Source organism: Arvicola amphibius, chromosome 1, assembly GCF_903992535.2.
Source record: "Arvicola amphibius chromosome 1, mArvAmp1.2, whole genome shotgun sequence".
NCBI classification, from domain to species: domain Eukaryota; kingdom Metazoa; phylum Chordata; class Mammalia; order Rodentia; family Cricetidae; genus Arvicola; species Arvicola amphibius.
This window is the reverse complement of record NC_052047.1, coordinates 47,521,751-47,544,269: the sequence shown is the minus strand read 5'-3', so window position 1 is coordinate 47,544,269 and position 22,519 is coordinate 47,521,751. Positions and strand designations below refer to the sequence as shown.

The following is a 22,519-nucleotide window of genomic DNA, read 5'->3' as shown; positions in this document are numbered from 1 at the left end:
CAATGGAGTACTACACAGCAGAAAAAAATAATGACATCTTGAATTTTGCAGGAAAATGGATGGAGCTAAAAAAACATCCTATTGAGTGAGGTAACCCAGAACCAGAAAGACAAATATAATATGTACTCACTCCGAAGTGGCTTTTAGACATAAAGCAAAGAAAACCAGCCTTCAATTCACAATCCCAGGGAACCTAGACAACAAAGAGGACCCTAAGAGGGACATACATGGATCTAATCCACATGGGAAGTAGAAAAAGACAAGATCTCCTGAGTTAATTTGGAGCATGGGGATCATGGGGGAAGGTAGAAGGGGCGAGGGGAAGAAGAGAGGGGAGTAGAGAAAAATATATAGCTCAATAAAAACAATAAAAACACCCCCCAAAAAACAAAAAAAGATGAGGGACAAAGTTTAAGATGCTGAAACAGTATGGTTTGACACTTCTTCTAGAGATAGGTGACGAAATGTCTTCTCATAGTAGAGAAATGACAACAGACCAAAGAAATGATTATAACCAAGTCCACCTTTATGAGCCAATGATATTATTGGGGTTACTTACATGAACCAGTCAGAGGCCACTGCATCACCAAAACGCCACCCTCGCATGGATGATTGACTGCCAAAGCTTTTCGTATGACTGACAGCCAGGAACTTTTTGCATAATTGATTGGCTGGCAGACCAACAGATGGGAAAGTTCATAGTTCCTCAGCCCTTAATGTGTATATAAACTTGAGAATGGGGAGCTTTGAGAGTTAGTTTCAGAGATTTCCAGAGACTTCTAAGTCATTTACTTACTGAATCTTAATGAGCCTACCTTTAGAATTCTGGGAATCCTACTAGCTACCCTTAAGATGGACTATTTCCATTCAGAAAAAGAAAGGAAAAAAAAAACCCTGCTACAGAACAGACAGTAAGACACAAGCCCAAACAAGGTAGAGAGCCATTGCCAAGGCTGATTGCTTACTCTAGTCTCTGTGAGAAAAGAAATGAACTGTTTCACTTCACCAGGGTCAGTGTGACACACAGCTGCCTCTAGTCCTGACTGAGAAATTACCTGGCCTTGTCTTGAGAATCTGGGGTCAGCTCTCCATGGACCACGGAGGATAAATAAGAAATAGGTCAGAAGGTGAAGTAAAGGTTCCATAGTATCTTAAGAACAGCAGAGAGGCACACTGGTGTCCAAGAAGAATTTCAGTCGAGTTTTAAGAAGCACAAACTCCGTTGGGGATGTAATTATAGTGATAGAGTACATGTAGAGCACACAGTGAAGCGTGTGGGGGCGTGCAGCTGTGACCCTGGCTCTTGGGAGGCAGAAACTGAAAAAATTAGAAGTTCAAGGTCACTCAGCTACTTAGCAAGTTTGAGGACAGACCAGGATACACCAGATCCCGTCTTTAAAGGATAAAATAACTTCCTATAAAAAAAAGACAAACAGACACCCCCAAACAATGCGACAAGAAGGTTTTAAAAAGAAGTACATGGAAGTGGCCTCTCTGACAACTGAAGAAAGGATGAGCCTGAAAGCAGGGAAACCATCTAGAGAGCAGATGCGAGGAGGTGCAGGCTCCGTGAGGGTGGTGAGATCCTGACAGGCTGCAGCAGAGCAGGGTCGGGCTCTCAGCAGGACCTGGGGCCCTAAGGGGCTTTGCTGTCTGTTGTCTACACATACTGAGCAAACAGCTCAGAAATGAACTTGTTCAATGGGTTTCCTACTTCTACCACATGGGTTTTGGAGATTGAACTCGGGTCATTTGGTGTGGTGTCAAGTGTGTACACCTGCTGAGCAATATTGCTGGTCCTTCATTCGATTTTCTGGTTTGTTTGTTTTTGTTTTCCCAGAAAGGGTTTCTCTGTATAGAGCCCTGGCTGTCCTCGAACTCTCTATAGACCACCAAGCTGGCCTTCAACTTAGAGATTCGCCTGTATGTGATTAAAGGCATACACCACACCGCCTGGCCCTTCATGGGGTTTTCAAACAGATCAGCCAGGCCTGTGGGCCACAGTGAAGCAGTTCCTGGCTTATGGTGCTCACTTACACATTACCGTTCCTGGATGGAACAAGAGGCAGCTGAGAACCACACTCCAGGAAATCTAGGTAGCAGGTGGACTCAGCTTACTGCTGTTAAGGAGAGAGCCATGAGAACAGTTAAGAAAGGTCTCTCAGCCTTCTGGAGGAGAAATCACTCAGCTAGAAACAGACAAGTCCGTTTGGAGACCCTGTAGGTTGAGGGGACCAGAGCTTGAACAAGAGAGAGTCCTGGAGACAGATGGGACCATATACCTCAGCTGAGTGTACATGACGATTCAAAGAGATGATCAAGAGGGACCTCTGAGGCCGTGGAGGTGAATGGAAAGGAGACAGACAGAAAAGTGGGCCAGACCCAATGCAAAGCCATAGAAAGGCGTTGGGAGGGGTCCCGGGACACTCCAGCGAGAGTGGTGTTGGCGAAGGAAGTGATAATGGCTGAGACTGCCCCAGACCTCCAGAGAGAGCTGTGAAACAGGCCAAGGTCACCAGAGGACTCCAGGGTACATGTGTTTGCTGGACCAAGTGGGACAAAAGAGCAGGGAGAAGGGTCCACAGCAAACACAAGAGAAAGAGACACGGTGACGGAAGTCAACGATAAACGTCAACAAGACTGAGGTCCTCTAGAGGTGCTGAAAGCTGCGTTCTGCTACCTGGCCAGAGCAGAGGGAATGAATGCTCGTGGCAGTGTGGGGAGCCCTGATGTCCAGCAGGAACCATCTCCAAAATAAAGGGGGGACACTTCCATTTGCACTTTAGGGGACAGGAGGTGCCAAGAACAGAAAAAGAAGGTGAGCAAAAAGGAGACAGACAGCAATGATTGTTCCTTACAGAATACCAACATAGGGTCAAAGATAGACAGACACTCTCAGTAATCCCTATAAGGTGGTCCCCTGGTCCCCCTTTCTATAGTTTTCTGTTATTCACAGCCAAGAGTGGTCCAAAACTATGAACGGATATTTTCAGAAGTAAACCATTACAGGTTTTTAATTGTTTGTCATTCTAGGGAGTGTAAAGGAAGCCCACAGCGTTCTGAAGCATCTGTCCCAGGGCGTGAATTGCCCTTGAGGCAGTGTCTGCTCAGTTTCTAGATTGATAGTCACAGGGCCATAGTGCCAAGGTTCTAGCACCTCTCATTTTATGTCTTCACAGCCTTAAAGGCCCTCCGAGAGGTATTGTGGGAGGTTGGGCTGTGCCAAGAAGAAACCACCACGCAGGGCTTCCTTTAAGTAGAGAGATGGCAGACATTTTGAGAGAGAGCCCACACTCACAAAAGTGTTTATTACAACATTTTATTGCAATCATCTTAGTTTATTATCAGTTGACTTGCTAATTTCTTTCTGGGCATAACAATATTTATTTATTATTTGTTTGTTTGTTTTTTGGAGTCAGGGCAAATTTCGCGTAGCCCAGGCTGGCTTCAAACTCACATTCTCCATCGAGGAGAATGACCTTGATCCTCCTGCCTCTATCACAGATGTGTGGTGCTCTAGTGGGGCTGGGGGTGAGCCCAGGCTGTGGTGGTGCCTTCTACCAACTGAGCTATCCTCAGCTACATAGGTTCAATTCATAAGCCACAGGTCAATCATGCTAGGAACAAACACTGCCTGGAAGCAGGAAACAGGTACACCTTCGGGCCCAGAAAAGCTGCGTGTGTATAAGATGTTCACGGTACTTTTTGCTCACAAATAACGGGGTGCCGTGGCACCAAGTGGCCAGAGTTGATAGTCTCTGGGAGCTCAGTCACTGCTTTCCTAAGTCCACATAGGCATCCACTCTTGATTGGGGGGGAAGGGGGTGCGCGGAAGATTAAATGAAGACTCAGGGAATGTGATCCAAAGAGGGAAGACAGGTTTAATTGGTCCCCACACACACCCTACCCCACTTTACCCCACCCTGGGATTGCCTCGATCGTTTTAACAAATGCAGTAAATTCGCTGTGCTTTTGTTTTTAACTTACAAGACAGTCTCATTAAGTTGTTGAGACTGTCCTCGACCTCCAAATCCTCCCGCTTCAGTTCTCAAGTAGTTGGGGTTACAGGCCCTAGTTGACCTGGGTGGTTTTAATGGGGATGTTGCGCTTAAAGGAATTCAGCCTATTGTGAGCGCAGTCTGGAACAGGCAGTCTCAGGAGTAAGGAGCAGCTGCCCGTACCTCCCAGGAGAGGGCAGCAGCGCCACGTGCAAAGAGGACGGCGACTTCTCTAGGAGGGAAGGTCCCAGAGGAGGCGTGTGGGGCTAGGAAAGTCCTGTCTGTGCCCTTTGCACCACCCACCCGGCATCTCTTCTCCACGTAGCTCTTCAGTCTGTGTGACCTGCATCGCAGCAGCAAGCCCAGTTGCATACAAAACTAGTCTTTTCTCACAGGCCAAGGTGCAGCCCCCGAGGACTGCACTCAGCCAGCTGTCCCCAGAGCTCCAGGGAAGTCAGGCTGGACAGATACAACTCTCATGGCACAAAGGATACTCGGGAGTCTTGCTTTTGCCTAAAGTTAATCTGACCCCTCTCTTCTGAGTCTCACCCACTAGTTACTGGCATGGGAGGAGAAATTCGTTGTCCAATGCAGTTAAGAGGTGGTATTTTAAAACTTAGTTGTTTGGGAAACTCTCGGTGGCTCTCTCAACCCCTGTTCCCTCTCCTAGAGTCACTAGGTGCTCCCAACTAAGGGTCGGTCTCCTATTGCAGCACCCAGCAATCCGTTGATTCCCAGATGGGTGTGAACTGAGGTGGGGGGGGGGGGGGGAAGAGGCACAGCTATAATAAAGAGTCCGCAGGGCAGATGGGCTGATTAGAATTTAATGATTACGGAGAGTGGGAAAGCTGCAGATCCGGACTCCGCCTGTCTTTAGTTCTCTCAGTACCCATTTATCACTTCCCTATCTTCTGTGACGTCCTTCCTGCTATCAGTAAATCCTTCTGGAATGCTGGGACAGAGCGGAACCTCCACCAAGCCCCAAACTAAGAATGCTATCAGATAGTACCCGAGCCCCTTGCTCTGTCCCGAGGTAAAGTTCCCCAAACTGTTTCCACGTTGGAATGTTATCTGGGACGACTAGAACTGTATTCCCAGGCTATGGTCACTACTAATTGAAGCATAGAAGAAGCGTTTGTCTGATTCCTTTTGATGTGAGAGGGATAATTTGTGTAGACAGGAAGATGTCTTGTGTTTTGCTCAGGTTACGCACCTCTCCTCTTTACCTTGCAATCTTCCAGCCCTGGGTCAGCCATCCCTTCTTGGTGACTCAGCCTCTGGTGATAGGGCCATACCTTTAAAATTCTTGCGAAGTTTGTGCACTGGCTTTGTGGCTTGGGAAAGCCACCTCTTAGGTTAGTTCAGAGGTTCTCGCAGTAGCACTCCTGGGGTGGATGGGGGAAGCTACATTCTGGTTATCACTTCCAGGCTGGCCCCCTGCGGCTCCTGGTCTGTGGTTACAGCTTCCTGGGTTCTTTCGCTCAGATTCCAGAAGGCAATCTGGAAAGTCAGGAAAACAATGATTCCTAAACCAGCAGCAATCCAGGCCATTTTCTTCCCTCTGTCTTTGAGATTCCCAGGTACAGGGAAAGCGCAAACTTCTTGACTTCCCTACCCCTTCCTGATCCCTGACTTCTTGTGTCCTCTTGGCTGGCTTGGTGTCCTGCAGTAAGTAGAGAGGACACTTAGAACTGGACGCTTCAGGCTTTACCTTTGACAGGAGAGAGGAGAAGAATTTGAAAAATGCATTCTCAAGTACACAGAGGGCAGTTGCTTTCTGAACAGTCCTGTTTCACATTTATTGAGTGTGTGTGACTGGGTGGGTGGGTGTCACGGTGTGGGCGTGGAGGCCAAAGGACAACTTGCGGGAGTCAATTCTCTCCTTCTCTGTGTGAATCCCGGGGATGGGACTTTGGGATCCTGGTGACTGTCAAGCTTGCTAGTAGGTGCCTTTAGGGACTGAGTCATCTTGTCAGCCCCAAGTAAACCTACTTAGGAACACAGGTGTGAGCACTGTCCAGGACTCTCCCTTGGAATTCTCCCTGCAACCAATTTGAGACTCTGCACTCAGGGACGGGGACAGGGTGGCTGCCCCTGGCTGCTGCCTCATCCTTATCTCCCTACAGGCAGATGGATATCTAGAAGTCCTGGGGGAGGGGCCTGGAAGAGAAAAGTCTTTCGGGCTTTCAAAACTGGATCTCCCTTCCTTTACTTGCAGCTAAGAGCTAACTTTTTGCTTTTCTTTGTCTCCTACTGCCCTGGTGGGCACCAGTTCTCAGTCCCTTTTGCTCATTTCCCAAAGGGGACATGGCAGCAACCTTGTTCCTTAAATGTCCCAGGTGTCTTCTAGCTGTAGGTGACTTCTGCCTGCTCTTCAGCATAGGCAAGTCCACCTTGCCGTCTCATGTCCATCCTACGCCTTCAGGCAAAACCCCACCCCCTTCCTCTGACACAAGTTACCAGCTTTCTCACCCCCATGTCTGGCTCAGGCCCCACCAATGCTCGGCCACCCGCCTGTGCCCAAGCTCACAGTGGTAGCCGCTCATGTTCTGAAGCCTTTCCAAAAATCTACTGAGTTGGATTGGGACTTCTCTCTTGCGATGTCCTATCCTATTTTGGATCTTTCAAGTCCTGCCTTGCATTTAGAGATGATAAATATAATCTTTTCGCCCAGCTGGAAACACTCACTCGGCTGTGTGTCTGTAAATCCTTCATGGGGCTCTGGGCTAAATTCAACGAATGTGATTAGCGAAGGGAATAGATACAGTTAGAAATGAAAAGAGGCCTAAAGCGTATCAGTTCACACAAGCGATTAGATTGCTTTGGCTTGAGCGTCCTCATTTGTTAAACAATGAACCATGTTATCGTAGGACATTTGCATCCCCCTGAGACTGGAGCCAGGCTCTTGCTGTGGTGTGTGTTGGGTTGGGTAGGATGATTTGACTACAGAGGGAGATTGAGTAGAGAACTGGCACTCCAGATGAGAAAGAGGGAGGCTAGAGACTCCCCTGTGTGGGTTCTTGAGCACGTGCTGAGTTGAAGGAAGAATGAGAAGCTTTGTTGGTCCACCCAAGTGCGCTTTTATTTAGGGCCTGCTGCACACACACACTTGGTTGAGTTTTCCTCTCCGTAAAAGGCCAAAGTCCATCAGAAGGAGACAAAGATTTGTCCTCAAGTAGAAAGACGAGATGGGAGAATGTGCAGGCCTCAGAAGGGGCCCAGAAGAGGGAGGGGAGGATGGTAGGGGCAGGTCCAGCTGGTGTGGGATGAGGAAGGCCTTTCTGGGATGGGAGAGCAGGTGGAAGGCTGGCTGGTATTCCTGAGCAAGGAGAGCAGCCAGCTGTGCCAGGCTTGTGAGCGGCATGGCCACAGCTTTCATGAACATTCTGTGGCACAGGTTGATGAAACACAGGACGCTAGGATCCTAAGTGCCTTCCAGAGAGGTGGTCACAGTTGATAGCTAGCTAGCTCATGACCTGGTCTGTCATCTCGGCCCCTTTCCCTGTCACAGATGTGTCACCTCCAGAGCCAAGTAGCTTCTCAAGCCTGTCTCTAGGGGAATGGCCCTTGTCTCCAGCTAGTCTGGGGAAGAACCATGCTTGAAAAGGTAATTGTCACCTCGGAGGAGTCACCTTCCCCGAAGGGCCCATGGCTGGGGTCAGGGCAGAGATCACAGGAGTTCTGCCTAGGGACAGTCTGAGAAGCAGCGTTCACTGAAGAAGCTGCTCGAGGCTGACCCTGGTGATGCTTGGCTGGCTCAGCAAGCACTTTTCCCTGGGAGTTGTGGAAAAGGGAGGCTGTGTGCGCAGGCTTAGTGTTTTCCATAGTGTTCTTTCTCGTTAACGTACAGCCAGCCAGCCATGCATTTTTCTGGAGTGTTACACAGGCTTACGGTCAGCCTTCATCAGAATATTTGGGATGATTGTGGAGGTGGCGGTGGGGGGGATGGGGGGCGAATCCCACAGGGTCAGGGATAACAGATGGGTCTCCACTTAAGCAGGGTAGAAGTTCATCTGCTCCAGAGGAGGAAGAGCCATCTTTGGCTGGAGATGAGGGGATGGGAATGAAGGGCCGTAGCGGGCAAGGAGGCGAGGACAGTGCTCTGGATAACGTCCTCCAGGACGAGCTGCTATCTAGACAGTTGATTTCCTTTTCCAGAAAGAAGCAGTGGCAGCGGTGGCTGAATCAAGAAGCCAGAGGCCTGGTGCCATTCTAAAGAATAGCAGCATTGCTGAGTTTTCCAGATGAGGATTTCTCCTTGGTGAGTCAGAGAATTTGGGAACATTATTTGAAAGCAAAACCACCCTTTTCCTATTTTTCTTTCCTTCTTTCTTAAAGGAGACAGCTCACGTGATGAAATCAGAGATTTTAACCCTTGAAGTCTGTGCTGATGGGACCGGGGCTCTGAGTGTGGGTCAGGTTCTTGTTGACAAAAAGCCAGCTGGGATTTTGTAAGGGTAAAGGACCTTGCTTTCTGGAAGGGTTGGTCAAGACCAGGAAAGTGTCTGTAGCTGGTAGGAAATAGAAGAAACAAAGTAGAGAGAAACGTCTGAGAACCAGCCTTTGCTGCTAGGCAAGTGACCTCAAAACTGTGGTAGAGGGTTTGGAGAGATGGCTCAGTGGTTAGGAGCAAGAGCTGCTCTTGCAGAGGACCCAGGTTCAATTCTCAACACCCACATCAATGCTCAAAACTGTGTATACCTCTAGTCCCAGGGATCTGAAACCCTGTCCTGGTCTCCACGGGCACTGCATGCACATGGCATACATACACACACACACATGCATACATACATACATACATACATACATACATACATACAGGCAAAGCACCCAATACACATAAAATAAAATCAAAATCTGGCTGAAAACAACTACCATTTTCTTTCATGTGTGGTTATACGTGTAGCTCTGCTGGCTCTTTATTCCTCTCATCTCTCAACCTGAACTTATTCCTCTGACTGCTTTTACCTAGCAGCTCAAATGGGGTTAGGTAGGTTAAGACGACCTTTTCTTTTCTAGCAATGGATGCTGGCTGTTACTGGGGCCACGCGTCTCCAGAGACCTGTGTTGGCTTCCTCTGTGGTGGCTGTGATCCAAAACCAGCAAGAAAGAGAGGAAGGCTCAACTCACGATGTTTTCTCAAGCCTCTGCTTGGGTTGTATGTGCCATCCCATTAGCAAAGTCAGAAGAACAACTAAGCAACACATCTGTGTGGGAGGGGCTACCACGAGAGCTTGGAGCAGGGACTGGGGAGTCCTGGCTCTGCTGGGAGCCAGTGCTTTAACTGTCTACCACAAGAAGGAAGTAAGTCTGAAATAAAGTTGAGTGCTCTAACCTCAGCAAGATGCAAACCCTGCGAGTCAGAACTCTTACATGCTCGAACTGAGGGAAGGAAGATCAGAGGAACATCTTGTTGGGGTTTTGGAACAAGCTTGCTATTTCCTGGAGACGCTGGGTGAGGGAAACACTGGATTCATCAGATGCTCATCCGCATTTCATAAGCCTTGGAGCGGCATTGTTTTCCTCCATGTGAACATAGATGATAGATAGATGACCACATAAACAGCTGGATAGAGGACAGACTCCATGTGAACACAGATAGATAGATGACCACATAAACAGCTGGATAGAGGACAGACTCCATGTGAACACAGATAGATAGATGACCACATAAACAGCTGGATAGAGGACAGACTCCATGTGAACACAGATAGATAGATGACCACATAAACAGCTGGATAGAGGACAGACTCCATGTGAACACAGATAGATAGATGACCACATAAACAGCTGGATAGAGGACAGACTGATTGGATCTCAGATTTCTCTTGCCTTCCTGGTCAATGGGAAGACACTAGTGTGGTTAGAGTCTATTCAAGAAAACAGAAATGTGTGGTTTCCCAAACAGGGAGAACTGTTTATACTTGTGATCGAGAAGCAGGGGGTTAAAGAGGGGTGAATGGGGCAACCAAGGTGTAGACAAAAGCAGGGGGGCAATAAAACTCCAAGACAAAGAGGCACGGAAAATACCACCTCGTAGAGCCCAGGGGCCAGGTACACAGCCAGAGCCACCAGAGTCCTGCCTGGAGGCATAGAGAAGACAAAGCCACCACTGAGAACTCAAGACAGAAATGGGATGAGAAATCTGACTCCTCCACTTCTTCAGCCCTGCTCTGCTTGAGCCTCCCAGGGGCTGAGTCTGGCTAGAAACTCTGTAAGAACTTCAGAAACAAAACCTACACGGCAATCTCTGGAACCCAGAGCAAGAATGATCTGTGGGCAAGGATGCCCCAAGTCAGAATAAAAGCATTCTCAGCAGTGACCTGAACAGTGCACTGTTTGATATGCCCAGACCCCCTGTGTCCTGCAAAGTCCCACAGATAACTTCTGTGTATCCCTCGGGGTATCTCAGTGAGCTCAAGAAGGCTATCCTCCTCATCAAGGTCCCAACCTGGCTACAAAGGGATGTCTTCCTCCTCGGGAATTATGCTCTGTCCCTGATGGCTATCTGTCACATGAAGTCAACCTCTGGGCCCCGAACACTCCAAAGACCTTGCAGAAACAGAGCTTTACTGATGGGTTCAGAAGCACAGGGGTGCTGTTGGCGCTCTGCCGTGTTCTTTACCACTCACCCTTCCACAAACAGCTCTGTTGGCTTCCTCCTGCAGCTGCCCACAGACACACAGCTCCAGGACTGGGTCAGGGAGAGAGAGCCGAGGCTGATGCACCTTCTCTCATCTAGAAGACCTGTCCGAACTGCCTTGCATTCTTCCACCAACACACTGCCCTGCAAATCCACTCTGGGGACTTTGCACCCCTCCCCATTTCCAAGACACAGCGAGGGATGGGCACTTTCAGGAATCTCAGGCAGGTTCAGACTTGAGCCCCCAACTCAGAGGTACATCCACACACATCACTTAGATTATTAAAACTTAACCTCTGGACACATCCACTGGGGACAGCTAGATCCTGAGGGTGCTGTGACAACAATGGTTTACCCATTACCGAGTTCCTAATTTCAACAGACTATTGGGAGGTGGTGAGCAGAGAGAGCTAGGGCTAAAACAGAGGAAGCAGACCACTGGGATCTTCATCTTGTCCTTGCCCTTCCTGTTTCTGCTCCACTCTGCTTCCGATTCTCCATGATGTGAGCTCTCCATCCCGCCCCCCTTTCCCTACCATGATGGTCTGGAGTCTCTGAATCTGTGAGGGAAGAAACTTTCCCTCTCCTAAGTTCTTTCTCTCGAGTATTTGGTCATCAAGTCATAAAAATCAACACATCCACACACAAACAAGATGTCCAGAACCCTGAATGGCCCCAAAGTCACTATCTTTCTCCTACCATGACGCCTCTCCACATATGTGAGTGACATGTTTTTTTCTTATGCTAGCACCATTTCTTACTTTCCTAGAAAGACACAAACAAATGTCTAGGGCTTTTGTACCTTTGAATACAAAAGACTCATTTCTAGCGAGCGGACCTTAGATTGTGTTTAGGAACCACCTGAAACTGTGACCCACGCATCATTGCCCGTTCTTATGTTGTTTTCTGAGCACCGTGGCTGGCTGCCACTGTTTTAAATGAGTCTGCTGGAGGGTCGTCCCTGGAGAGGCTACAGCCAGGGGATCTGGAGGCAATTTAGTATTGGTGTTGAGAACACAAACTCTGGCATTGGGCACAGACTTGGGAAAGGAATTTTCCATGTGCACACAAAGCTGCTTTGTAGCGGAGTGGGTAGGAGATGCCAGCACACAATTCACAGGAGGCTGGGCCAATCCGAGATGCTCGGTCACAGTATGGATTTGGGGAAAGCCGGGAGAGCCACCATCACAGTGCCCACACTCCGGCAGAAGTGATGGGCGATGGTTTCAGAGAAAGGTTTCCTGGGTGTGCAGGGTGTGCAGTGTAATTGTGAGAGACCATGACAGTTGCAGTAGGAGAGCAGTGTCCAGAGAACCAGTGTTCTCCCAGAGAGCCAATCTTCAGGTCCAGTAAAGGGCTTTCAGACAGCCAGGCTGATCCCAATGCTCAGGGCTGAAACCTCACTTTTTTTATTTGTTACTTGTCTGAGGGTTTCTACTGCCTTTGTAACATCATGGACAAAAGCAACATGAAAAGGAACAAGCTTGTTTTCACCTCACAGTTCATAGTCTGCCGTGAAGGGAAGCCAGGGCAGGAACTCAAGTCAGAAATACGGAGGCAGGAACTAAAGCAGAGGCCACGGAAGAATGCTGTTTACTGGCTTGCTACTCGTAGCATCCATGATTACCTGCCCTGGGCTGGAGCAGTATATGGTAGGCTGCACCCTCCCACAATGATTGTTAATCAGGAAAACACTTTACCCCTTAAGAAGTGAGGGAGGAGGGTCACACACCTTCCCTCCCTCTCTTGGATGAGGAAGGCTTCCTGGCACCATTACTGGGTGACCTGGTCTGGAGCTTTCCCCACTCTTCCCTGGATGAAGAGGCGCCACTGTACTTCTAGATTCATGAGTGTATTATTTAATCCCTTAATAAATACGTCTTGATCCAAGACTTCTATAGATGGCCACTTTAAGACCCTGCTTCAAAAAATAAAGTCGAGGTCAATAGAGAAAAATACCTAATGTCAACCTCTGACCTTCACTGTCCCTTATGCAGGCAGGTAAGCCCATCAATGTACACAGCACACACACACACGCCAGTTTAATGAAGAAAAGTCTTACCAATAAATCAAGAAGGTAAAGTCTGAGAAGTGACCATTGCATTTACCATCACCAAGGCCACTAGAGACTTTGAAAGAGCAACATGGATCCTGATAGGAACCAAAGCCGTCATGGAAAAGATCCAAGAGAAAAGATGGAAAGATGAATGGGTGGCAACAGAGAGCTGGTGGAAGTTCTACTAAGAAGCAAGAGATGTTTGGGAAAAGAGAGTGTTCGGGCTCCTGGGTACAAGAGAATCCGGTTCATGAGAACACCATGAGTCTAGGGAGGGGAGCATTCGCTAATGGGGCAGCTGGATTTGCAAAACCCTGACCTTGAATGACGTCATACAAAATGGTGGTATAGGTTAGGTAGCAACCCAGGAGTACTTACAATGTGAAATTCCTGTGGTTCAAAGCAACACTGAAGAGGGAGCTTCAGTGCAGCTCAGCGGCCAGAGTGATCGGGATCACCTACATTCCTGGAGCCCTGGGTTCCATCCCAGCACCATACAAACTAGGTGTGTTGACATGGGACTGTAATCTCAGTGCTCTAGGAATGGAGGCAGGAGGATCAGGAGTTCAAGGTCATCCTCAGCTATATAGTGAGTTCTAGGATGCCTCCCCCCAAAGAAGGTCCTGTCTCAAAACTTGAAGTGAGTAGTACCTGGGGAAGGACAGTAGAAGCTGAACTCTAATCACCATGTATATGCACATATGCACCCATACATATGTGTCCTGCCATCATATGCTCTCTAACATGTGAACACACACACACACACACACACACACACACACACACACACACACGAACTCTACCCAAACACCCAGTCAAACCCAACCATTTCTCATTTTTCTCACTAGTCCATCCTACTCCACTGTTATCTAAACATCCGTCCTCACTCAGCTTCAGCCCCTGTAGCTCAGAATGCAACAGTGGCAGAACATCCATCCTCCTAGTCACCCATGCCATTTCTCAGAGTGTCCCAGTGGCATACAGTCCCACAGAGACCCAGTGCTGTCGTCCCCACGAAGCCCAGGAAAGCCCTTCCAAAGTCTCACCTTCCACCTGCTGTGGTCTCCTCGTAGCTGATGTAACTATGCTGAAACTGACTCTTCCAAAGTCATCTGACACAGGACCTTGGAACTTGCTGACACCTTTGTCCGGAATGTTCTTTACAGAGGTATTTGCTCCTTTGCATCTTTCAGTTATTGATTTATTTTTATTTGCAAATGGGAGTTCTTTCCTGAATACGCTTATGAAAATCCCGGCCTAGACCTGCTCTGATTCTCCTTCCCCTGCCTACCTTGGGCTTCTCCATATGATCTACTCATAATTCCCATACCTAGTTCTGTACTATGAGCCTCTCCCCTCTGGACTATAAAACTCCTGAGAGCAGAATTTGACCATTTCTTTCCAGGGCTTTGTAGCCAGTGCCTAGAATCTTCCCTGCCTGGTGTATAATGTCTGTTGAATGACTGGGACTTGGCGTGGACAGTTGAAAGGTCTTGCCCGTTTGACATTTGGGTGTGTGATGACCTTTGTGACTGTCTATCCACAGGCATCATCTGCTAACTTCTGGTTTGGGGATACATCTGTGAGTTCCTTGAGGGCAGAGACCATTAGTGTCCCCAGACTCTCTCCACCCACCATCAACATCACCTAATGACGTCATTGAAAAGCAAGAAAAGCACTCCTGGGCTGGATTAGAAGGTGATCAGAGAGCTTCCTATGACTGCAGGGGACCTGGCTTTGGTTCCCACCCCCCACATAAGACAGCCTGTACTTATAGTTCTGGGCGATCCTACAACATCCTCTGGCATCTGTAGGTACCTACAGACAGGTGGTAGACATACCCTGATACAATGTACACACACACAATCTACAAAAAGGGAAAAAGAACTCCTGAAAATGATCTAGCTTGGTTTTGTCTGGAAGCATTCACAGCCAATTTAATTTCCCTCCCAGCTTGCTTGAGGCCAGCTACATCCTAAATTTATTCACTTATTTACTCAGCCAGCCAATTAAATGCAGCTTTGAAATCCTGCAATTGTTATTATTACAAGCAGTTTTCTCAAAAATAAAATACAAAGTTCTGTTCCCCCTACTACTTTCTCTACATGCGTATGTGTTCCAAATAGAAACATCACTGCCCCATCCCTTCTGTACAAATACCAAATGTAACGTCTAGCCAGACCCAGGACATTTTTAGCTCACCATCTCCCCCGCAGGATTTTGGAGAACATTTCCTTGAAGAATGCTTTCTCTTCCCTCGTCCCTTAAAGGCATAGATAGGTGCTTGCTAGCCACAGATGTGTGCCATGCGCTTAGGAGGGTGCGAGGGTGCAGGGCATTTCGTGGACAGATGGCAGCAAGTAGGTGCAAATAAATCACCGAGCAAACAGTGGAAGGGCCAGCGTGGTGACATAGCTGTGTCCTCCCAGCTACTTGCAGAAGCTAAACTCACTCTTTCCTCCTGTCCCAGGGCTTCCCAGCTGACGTCATAATCCTTATTTCCCTGACCCAGACAGTCAAAGATAGCTGAGATGCTCAGCCTGTCTGGGGTTGAGTGGCCTTGGCCTTCCTGATGGTGACCTTTCCATTGATTGACCCCTGAATGGGCTACTGACAGGACTCCCTGTGGCCCACACTTCCTATGCAGATTGATAGCGGCTGACTCCTCGATGTAAGTGTCTTTTCTGAAGAGTTTATCTCAAAGGAAAACAAGCCTGCTGGCTCAACTAGCCTTCGGTCTTTTGGGTTTACTCCGAATTGTCACACTCTACAGACAGTGTGTGGTCACAGTACCAGCACAGGTGTTGGTTCGTTTCTTCCATCGTGTGGGCACTGGGGATTGAACTCAGATCATTAGGCTGGGTGGCAAGTGCTTTTCCTGCAGAGCCATATTGGCATGTGTGCTGGAGAGTTTTACATCACCTTGATACAGCTAAAGCCATCAGAGAGGAGGGAACCCCAATTAAGAAAATGCCTCCATAAGATCAGGCTGCAAGCACACCTGTAGGGCATTTTCTTAGTAAGTGATTGAGGGGGAGGGTCCAGTCCATTTGTGGGTGGTTCCTGGGCTGGTGGTCCTAGATTCTATAAGAAAGAAGGTTGAGCGAGCCAAGGAAAGCAAGCCACTAAGCAACTCACCCCCCCCCCCCTTCATGGCCTCTGCATCAGTTCTTGCTTCCAAGTTCTTGCCCTGTTTGAGTTCCTGTCCTGACTTTGTTTGATGATGAAGAGTGAGTCAAATCAACTCTTTCGTCCCCAAGTTACTTGGACCATGGTGTTTCATTGCAGCAATAGAAACCCCAAGACAATAGCGCTCCCTCATTTTTTAATATTTTCCTTCTGGATAGAGTGTTAGCCTAGAGGCATCTTCCATCCCTTCTGCTGAAAAGCTCTATCAAGGTTCATGTAAAAAAGTCCATTTCCTGACTGACTCTGCCAGCTACGTCCTCCTCTGCTGGCCCACAGCCCCCTCGCTGCACTTTCCTGTGGACCTTTCTTCCTTAAGTTGTTAATACTTTGTTTCCTCGTCTTATCAGGGCAGGCTTATTAGTGAGAAGAGACACCCTCCCCCCCTCCCCCAAGCTTGGCTCACCTTCCCTTCCAAGTGCATGCCTGCCCACTCAGCACTCCATAAATAATTGAGTACAAATACTTCACTGTGTTCTTCAGGCCCGGTTTCTACAAGGACCCAGAGTATTCTCAATTATTGTTGACTTTTAGCTCCTGTCAGCAAACAGCTGGTCTTAGAAGCGTGTTCTGACTGCCACAAGGTCCTTTATTCTTGGGGTCACTACGGCAGTGACCCACCACAGTTAAACACTCAGAACCACTACCCCTTGGAACTAATCTATTGACAGAGCCCCGTGGGCCCTCAAGCTAGCTGAACTTTCATTTATACCTGCAACTGGGCAGACTCAGAGCATCCTACTGGGCCTAAAACTAAGAACCTGGAAGCTGGATGGATGTCACTTAGCATACGTGCTGTGCTTCAGCCTCCAAAGTCTCCCCCTCGTTCTTAGACTGCCGCTTTGCTGCAGGGAGGACCCCTGATGGTGATAGGACAGGCTCTGGAAACTTAAGGATTTCTTAGCTCCATTTGCTCTCTTTTTTCCCATTGTTCTGGGCTCTGCTCCTCTCTCCCTGGAAAATACCTTAGTGAGCTCTTGGTGCTTTCCTTGCCTCTGATCCCGGGTCGTAGGAAGGAGAAAGCATCTCTCAGATGATGATGCATGCGACACCCACAATGCACAGTGTTCCTCCGTCTACCCATTTGTTTACAACTTTAGCCTCTTATTCTCCCCACTAGAGGAATCCAAATTCCCGCTCCTATCTGAAGGGGGACAGCGCTCTCCCTTGACCAGGGAAGCATAAGCACATTGTGTTTCGGCAGTTCCCAGTAAGGCTCGGCGCCAGAGACTGCTGTGCCAAGGAGCTGTGGATGGATTCCCTGGAAGCCTGACTCATCCCATCTCATAAAAGCCTCTAAAATGCTGGGGCTAACCTAGAGCATCTGTCGGCCAGCACAGAGCGCCCAAGAAGCTCTTCTTCGTGTCTGTCAGCCGCTAAGCAAGCCAAGCATCCTCAGGGCTAAACTCCTGTGATTTCAAGGGACATGTGAGCTTAGTATGTCGGAAACATAGACATACACATTCGTATCTTCCCACAATGTCAGGATATATCGAGTAACAATAGACTCTCAAGCTAAGTCATTTTTGTTGGCGACAGTTTGCTAAGCTGTCTGGTTTCCCTTGATAGTTGGCTATGGACAAGCACAGGTTTATTTTTAAATTGTATTTATTTTTACCTATTCTTTGAGAATTTCATGCACGCACAGTCTTTTGATCCTTTTCATACCTCCCCTTCCCCTTTCTTGGATTCTACCCTCCCCCGTGTTCCCATTACACTTCATTTAATAGTTTATTTCATGATCCACTGAGTTCAATCAGTGCCATCCATGTGGGACAATCTACTGGAGCTGGTCAACCGATCAGGAGCCACACCTTTGAAGAAAACGGATGTTCCCTCCCAGCAGCCAACTACTCCTCAGCAATAGCTCCTCAGCAAGGGGTGGGGACTCATAAGTCCCACCCCCATCCATGCTGGATCGCTCACCGGATTGGTGTGGGTCACATGGAGGCAACCGCAGCTGCTGTGAGTCCATAGGTCTTTTCAAGGCCAGGTTCTTTTTTTTTTTTTAATGTATTTAGATTTATTTATTTCATGTGTATGAGTGTTTTGCCTATATGCGTGTCAGATGCACGCATGGCACCTACCGAGTTCAGAAGAGGGCGTCAGATCATCTGGAGTTAAGAGCCACTATGTAGGTTCTAGTAATTGAACCGTGGGTCCTCTGCAAGAGCAACGAGTGCACTTAACTGCTGATTTGTCTCTTCAGCTCTGAGCCCAGGTTCTTTCATTCCAGTCTTAATCACTGTTAGCTCTGAGATCACGGTATACATCACACAGAAATTCTCTCTCTCTCTCTCTCTCTCTCTCTCTCTCTCTCTCTCTCTCTCTCTCTCTCTCTCTCTCTGTGTGTGTGTGTGTGTGTGTGTGTGTGTGTGTGTGAGAGAGAGAGAGAGAGAGAGAGAGAGAGAGAGAGAGAGAGAGAGAGAGAGAGCGAGAGAGCTACAAAATCAGCAGTTTGAGTAGACTGTATCAACAGTGGGGATCTAACTCGGCATAAGAACCTGCGACAGACAGTTGGAAGCTTTCTGCTCATCAGTGCTAGACACACACACCAGTGGTCAGGTGACAGCTCAGCTGTCACTGTCACAGTGTTAGGCGTCCTCCTCTTCCTGGGGTCCAGGTGAGAGTGTTGCTCCTTCCCTCAGTCTGGTCTATTCAGCACCTTTTGGGGCCTGGGTGCAGAATCAGCCTGTCTCTGCATTTTCAAAATGGAGCCACCAAGCAAGGCACAGTTCAGTAACTTAGAGCCAGACACAGGCTCATCTCAGTGACGTCCTCAAAGAGCTTTCTTACTTTTCAAGCTCAGAATGTATGGTGAAGCTCAGTATGCCCAAAGGTAGTGGCCCTGTTTGCCATCTTTATGACGCAAATTGAGCTTGCCCACTGGCATTCCAGTCTGCCATCTTAACCTTTGGAACAAATGCTCCATGACCCAGAGTTAAGCTTGCCCTGAAATCGGTGTTCTGGCTTTCCTTCTTTAGCCAGGACCTTAGGCTGAGCATACTCAGGAAGGTGCTACCCCAAAATGTTTCTCACCCCAAACACTTCCCACTCTGGGCTTTTATTTTGAAAGGGCCTTTGAAATAGCTAGCTCCCTTCTTTGCAGACAATTTAAGTCATTGGGGGTTGGTTTCTTTTGTCTTGTTTTGTTTTGGATTGCTTTAAGTTTTTCACTGCCAAGGTAGATAAGTTTTTACTCAACCTGTTGTATTTTGTCTCACATCCTTGATCAGCTGATCAGCTACTTCACCACCCGTGGAGTTTTCAATCTTCTCTCCTGCCCTTTCTACCCTCAGCCCAACTATCTGAGTCAGGATCTATGTCCCACCAGATGCAGGTCAGGGAGGCACTCACATCACTGCACGCTGAGGAAGAGGAATAAAAGCATTGCGATAAAAGTTTGTTCTGGGACTGGACCGCCTGCTTGAAAAACATCAAGGGATGTTCCCAATCTTAGTGATGCCCCTGGCGTGTGTTTTTCCCACCCGTGTGAAGATCAAACAATCCAAGGAACACGAACAGCTTCCTGTCCTTTAGTCTTTGAGCGGGAGGAGGTTCCCACTCATAGGGAGGGGAGGAAAACCCCATCTTCTCGCAAAAATTAGTGGATTGAGTCCCAGGTGTCTTTCAGGAGGTGGCTGTAGGATGGAGGCTGCTGAAGAACCCGACAGCTGGGGGTAAAAGCTGGAGGATGGTGAGAAGAGAGAGAGGCTTGTTTGCTTGGTTGTCACTCTTGCCTCTCACCCACTTCCCACCTGGCTATGCACCTCTTCCTTCCCCAGGTCTGTTTTCCTTGTGGCATCCTGAGTTTTCTTGAGGACAAAATTGGTCAGATGTAATCCACTTAATTATCCCTCAAGGCAACCAGCGGCCCTTGTGTACTTGACCCCATTTGTCCTCTGGTCCCTCTGTGATAATAAGTCTCATGAGGGTAGGAAGTGGCTTTGTCTTGGTTTTGACTCCTTTTTAAAGCCTGGTACATAGTTGCTTCTAGAAAGAGAGTAGGAAAGATGGGGAAATAAAGAAGGAGAACGAATGGGAGGAGGAGGAGGAGGGAATAATGAGATTCTGGTGGAGATTCTGGTGGATATTTTGAGCTATGCAAGTCAAGACAGAAAGAAGGTAAAAGAAAACATGGAAATAATGGGTGTGCATGGATGGGGTGGCAGCATGGGGGACCATGGTTTCTCAGGTGTTGCATGAGCAAGCAAGAGTGAACAACCATAGAGCTAAACAGTTGTTGCTTAAGGCCTGGGCCCCAGAGGAGAGCACAGGCCACAGGAAGTCGTCCCTGGAGATGTGAGGAAGACAGAAAAGAGCCCCCTTCACAGTACAACAAGAGTAAAGGAATAAGTTAAATGACATCAGTGGAACCATGGAACAGACATTCTACAAGCCAACTAGAATGATCTCTTTTAAAATGTCAGTGTTGGAGCATGGTGGTGGTGGCGCGTGCTTTTAATCCTAGCATTTGGGAGGCAGAGACAAGCAGATCTCTGTTAGTTCAAGACCAGCCTGGTCTATAGAGCTAGTTCCAGGACAGGCTTCAAAGCTACACAGAGAAACCCTGTCCTGAAAATAAGAAGAAAATAAAGTCAATGTTGGAGCTGGGCAGATGGCTCAGTGGGTAAAAGTACTTGCTCTGCAAGCATGAGGATCTGAGTTCAAATTCTCAGCACCACGTTTAAAGCAGGTCATAGCCCCAGCATTAGGGAGGGGAACAGGTGGATCCCAAGAGCTTCTGGCCAGCAAACTGAGAGAAAGGTGAACTTGTGATTCAAAGAGACTGTCTAGAAGTAGAGAGTGGCAGAAAAAGTCCTTGATGTCCTACTCTGGCCATGTGTTTATATCAGGTCCCATATCCAGGTCACACATGCGTGCACATGCACCATACACCTAGATTTCACATATACATGTGCTCTTTCACACACATATAGACACACACAAACACAAGCACAAACACAGAGTCAACATTCTTTTCACATAAAAAAAAAGTTTTAAAAAAAGACTGAATGTCAAACCCACTTTTTTTTGATTTAATAAAGTTTTATTTTTCCAAATGTACAGCTGATTGAACCTGTTCATGCATCTTCACCAGCAGCTGGGGCATCTCGACCCTTTGTGTTTCTGGTGTAAATTACTTGGGCTCTGTGCTTTGAAACCAGCCTGATGAGCCCTTTACTAAGGAGCTCCTGAAGGGCTGCCCTGGCCAAGGAACCGCGAGTCTTCAGCCTCTCAGAGACCACGGCTGGAGTAATAAGTTTATAGTTGGGAACTTCCTTACAGAGTTTGTCGTATGTAGCCTTGTCAAACAGGACTAGATTGTTGAGCTTGTCCCGAACTTTGTCTTTGGACCACTTCTTCTTTTTGGCCTTGCCACGGGACTTATTTACTGGGTCTTTGTCTTTTTTGGCCGACTTTCCGGCATCTTTCTTCTTCTTATCATCCTTGGGCGGCATGATGAAGCTCGGAGAGTGGCGACGACCACTGCAGCCTCCCTAAGATGTCGGGAAAAAAGCTCAAACCCACTTTTGACTAGCTGCGTGAAAGCATCGCATATTACCACATCTGTGTAGCCAATCAGGGAAACAACCACATGGAGAGAGGCACTAATAGATGTGAAGTCCCCAGAGAAGAACCCTGCCTGGCCTTTGGCAGGAGTCATACGGTGGCTAGTGTTGCTGGAGGAGAGCGGAAGGATTGGGGGAAGGTAGAAAACACAGCATCTTGAAAGCCCCTATAGGGACTTGGGACTTGGTCACTTTTAACATCTTAAGTTTGGAATAGCCATTTGCTAGGTGTAGAGATGCCGAGCAGGAAACAGGCTATGCAAGCCTGCAATTCCGGGGACAAGCTAGGAAAAGTCATAAAAACTTTAAAGTCTTCACCACATTAGATGATCTCAAAGCCATTAGTCAGGGTGAGATCATCAAGGGAAGGAGTATAAAGAAAAGACCCAAAGGGTGAGAGCCAGGCCACTCTGAGACAAGAGGTCAGGAGAAGAAGGAACAGCCAAGGAGGTTGTGAAGGGCTGTCCAGGATGAAGGAAGGTCCACCTCCCGCTGGAAGTGCGTGTGTCTTGTTCTTGACTTCCTTTGACAAAACAGGATCCCCTGAGACTGTGCGTTAATGAGGCTCCAGACCAAGAGATACCCACAAGGAGAAATGGCTGATCCCGACCTCAGTAGTTATTGAACCAGACTGGAAGGAATGTGGGAGAGATTCAGAAGGGGGTGACTGCGTACAGCAAGTACAAATGACTGGACCAGGAGCAGAGACCTAGGGCCACCCACCCACAGGGAAGTGGGGTAAAGAGAAGTTCTTGGCTTTTTAAATTTCTCCTTTTTGCTTTGATACTGGAGCAAAGATAGTTGGCGTAATTGGAGACGGGCTTCACTGAAGGGATGACCACATGAGTGAGTTAATGAGTGTAGATTGGGGTCAAGTGGGGGCTCTCTTTCCCACGGGAGCGATCCGAGAAGACTTATATACCCTAAGAGAAGTCCAGGAGATGGTGACACCCTAGGGAAAGGATGGGACACCTCAAGGGGCTCTCTCTGTCCTATTCTCCTATTGACACCAGCATCTGGCCCTCCCATCAGCCACTTTGCCTGGAGCCCAATTAGGGCAAAG

At 48.1% G+C, this 22,519-nt stretch overlaps 1 protein-coding gene across 1 annotated transcript; it reads right to left on the bottom strand.

Annotated features, from left to right (window-relative positions):
• Positions 1 to 20,967: 20,967 nt before the first annotated feature.
• Positions 20,968 to 21,398, bottom strand: LOC119807060 (40S ribosomal protein S25-like). Its single transcript, XM_038319207.1, has one exon. The coding sequence runs from the start codon at positions 21,343 to 21,345 to the stop codon at positions 20,968 to 20,970; it is 378 nt and encodes a 125-aa protein (XP_038175135.1). The 5' UTR covers positions 21,346 to 21,398.
• Positions 21,399 to 22,519: the final 1,121 nt, after the last annotated feature.

Coding starts and splice junctions, on each gene's coding strand:
- LOC119807060 (XM_038319207.1), bottom strand. CDS start 21,345: ATGCCGCCCAAGGATGATAAGAAGAAGAAAGATGCCGGAAAGTCGGCC.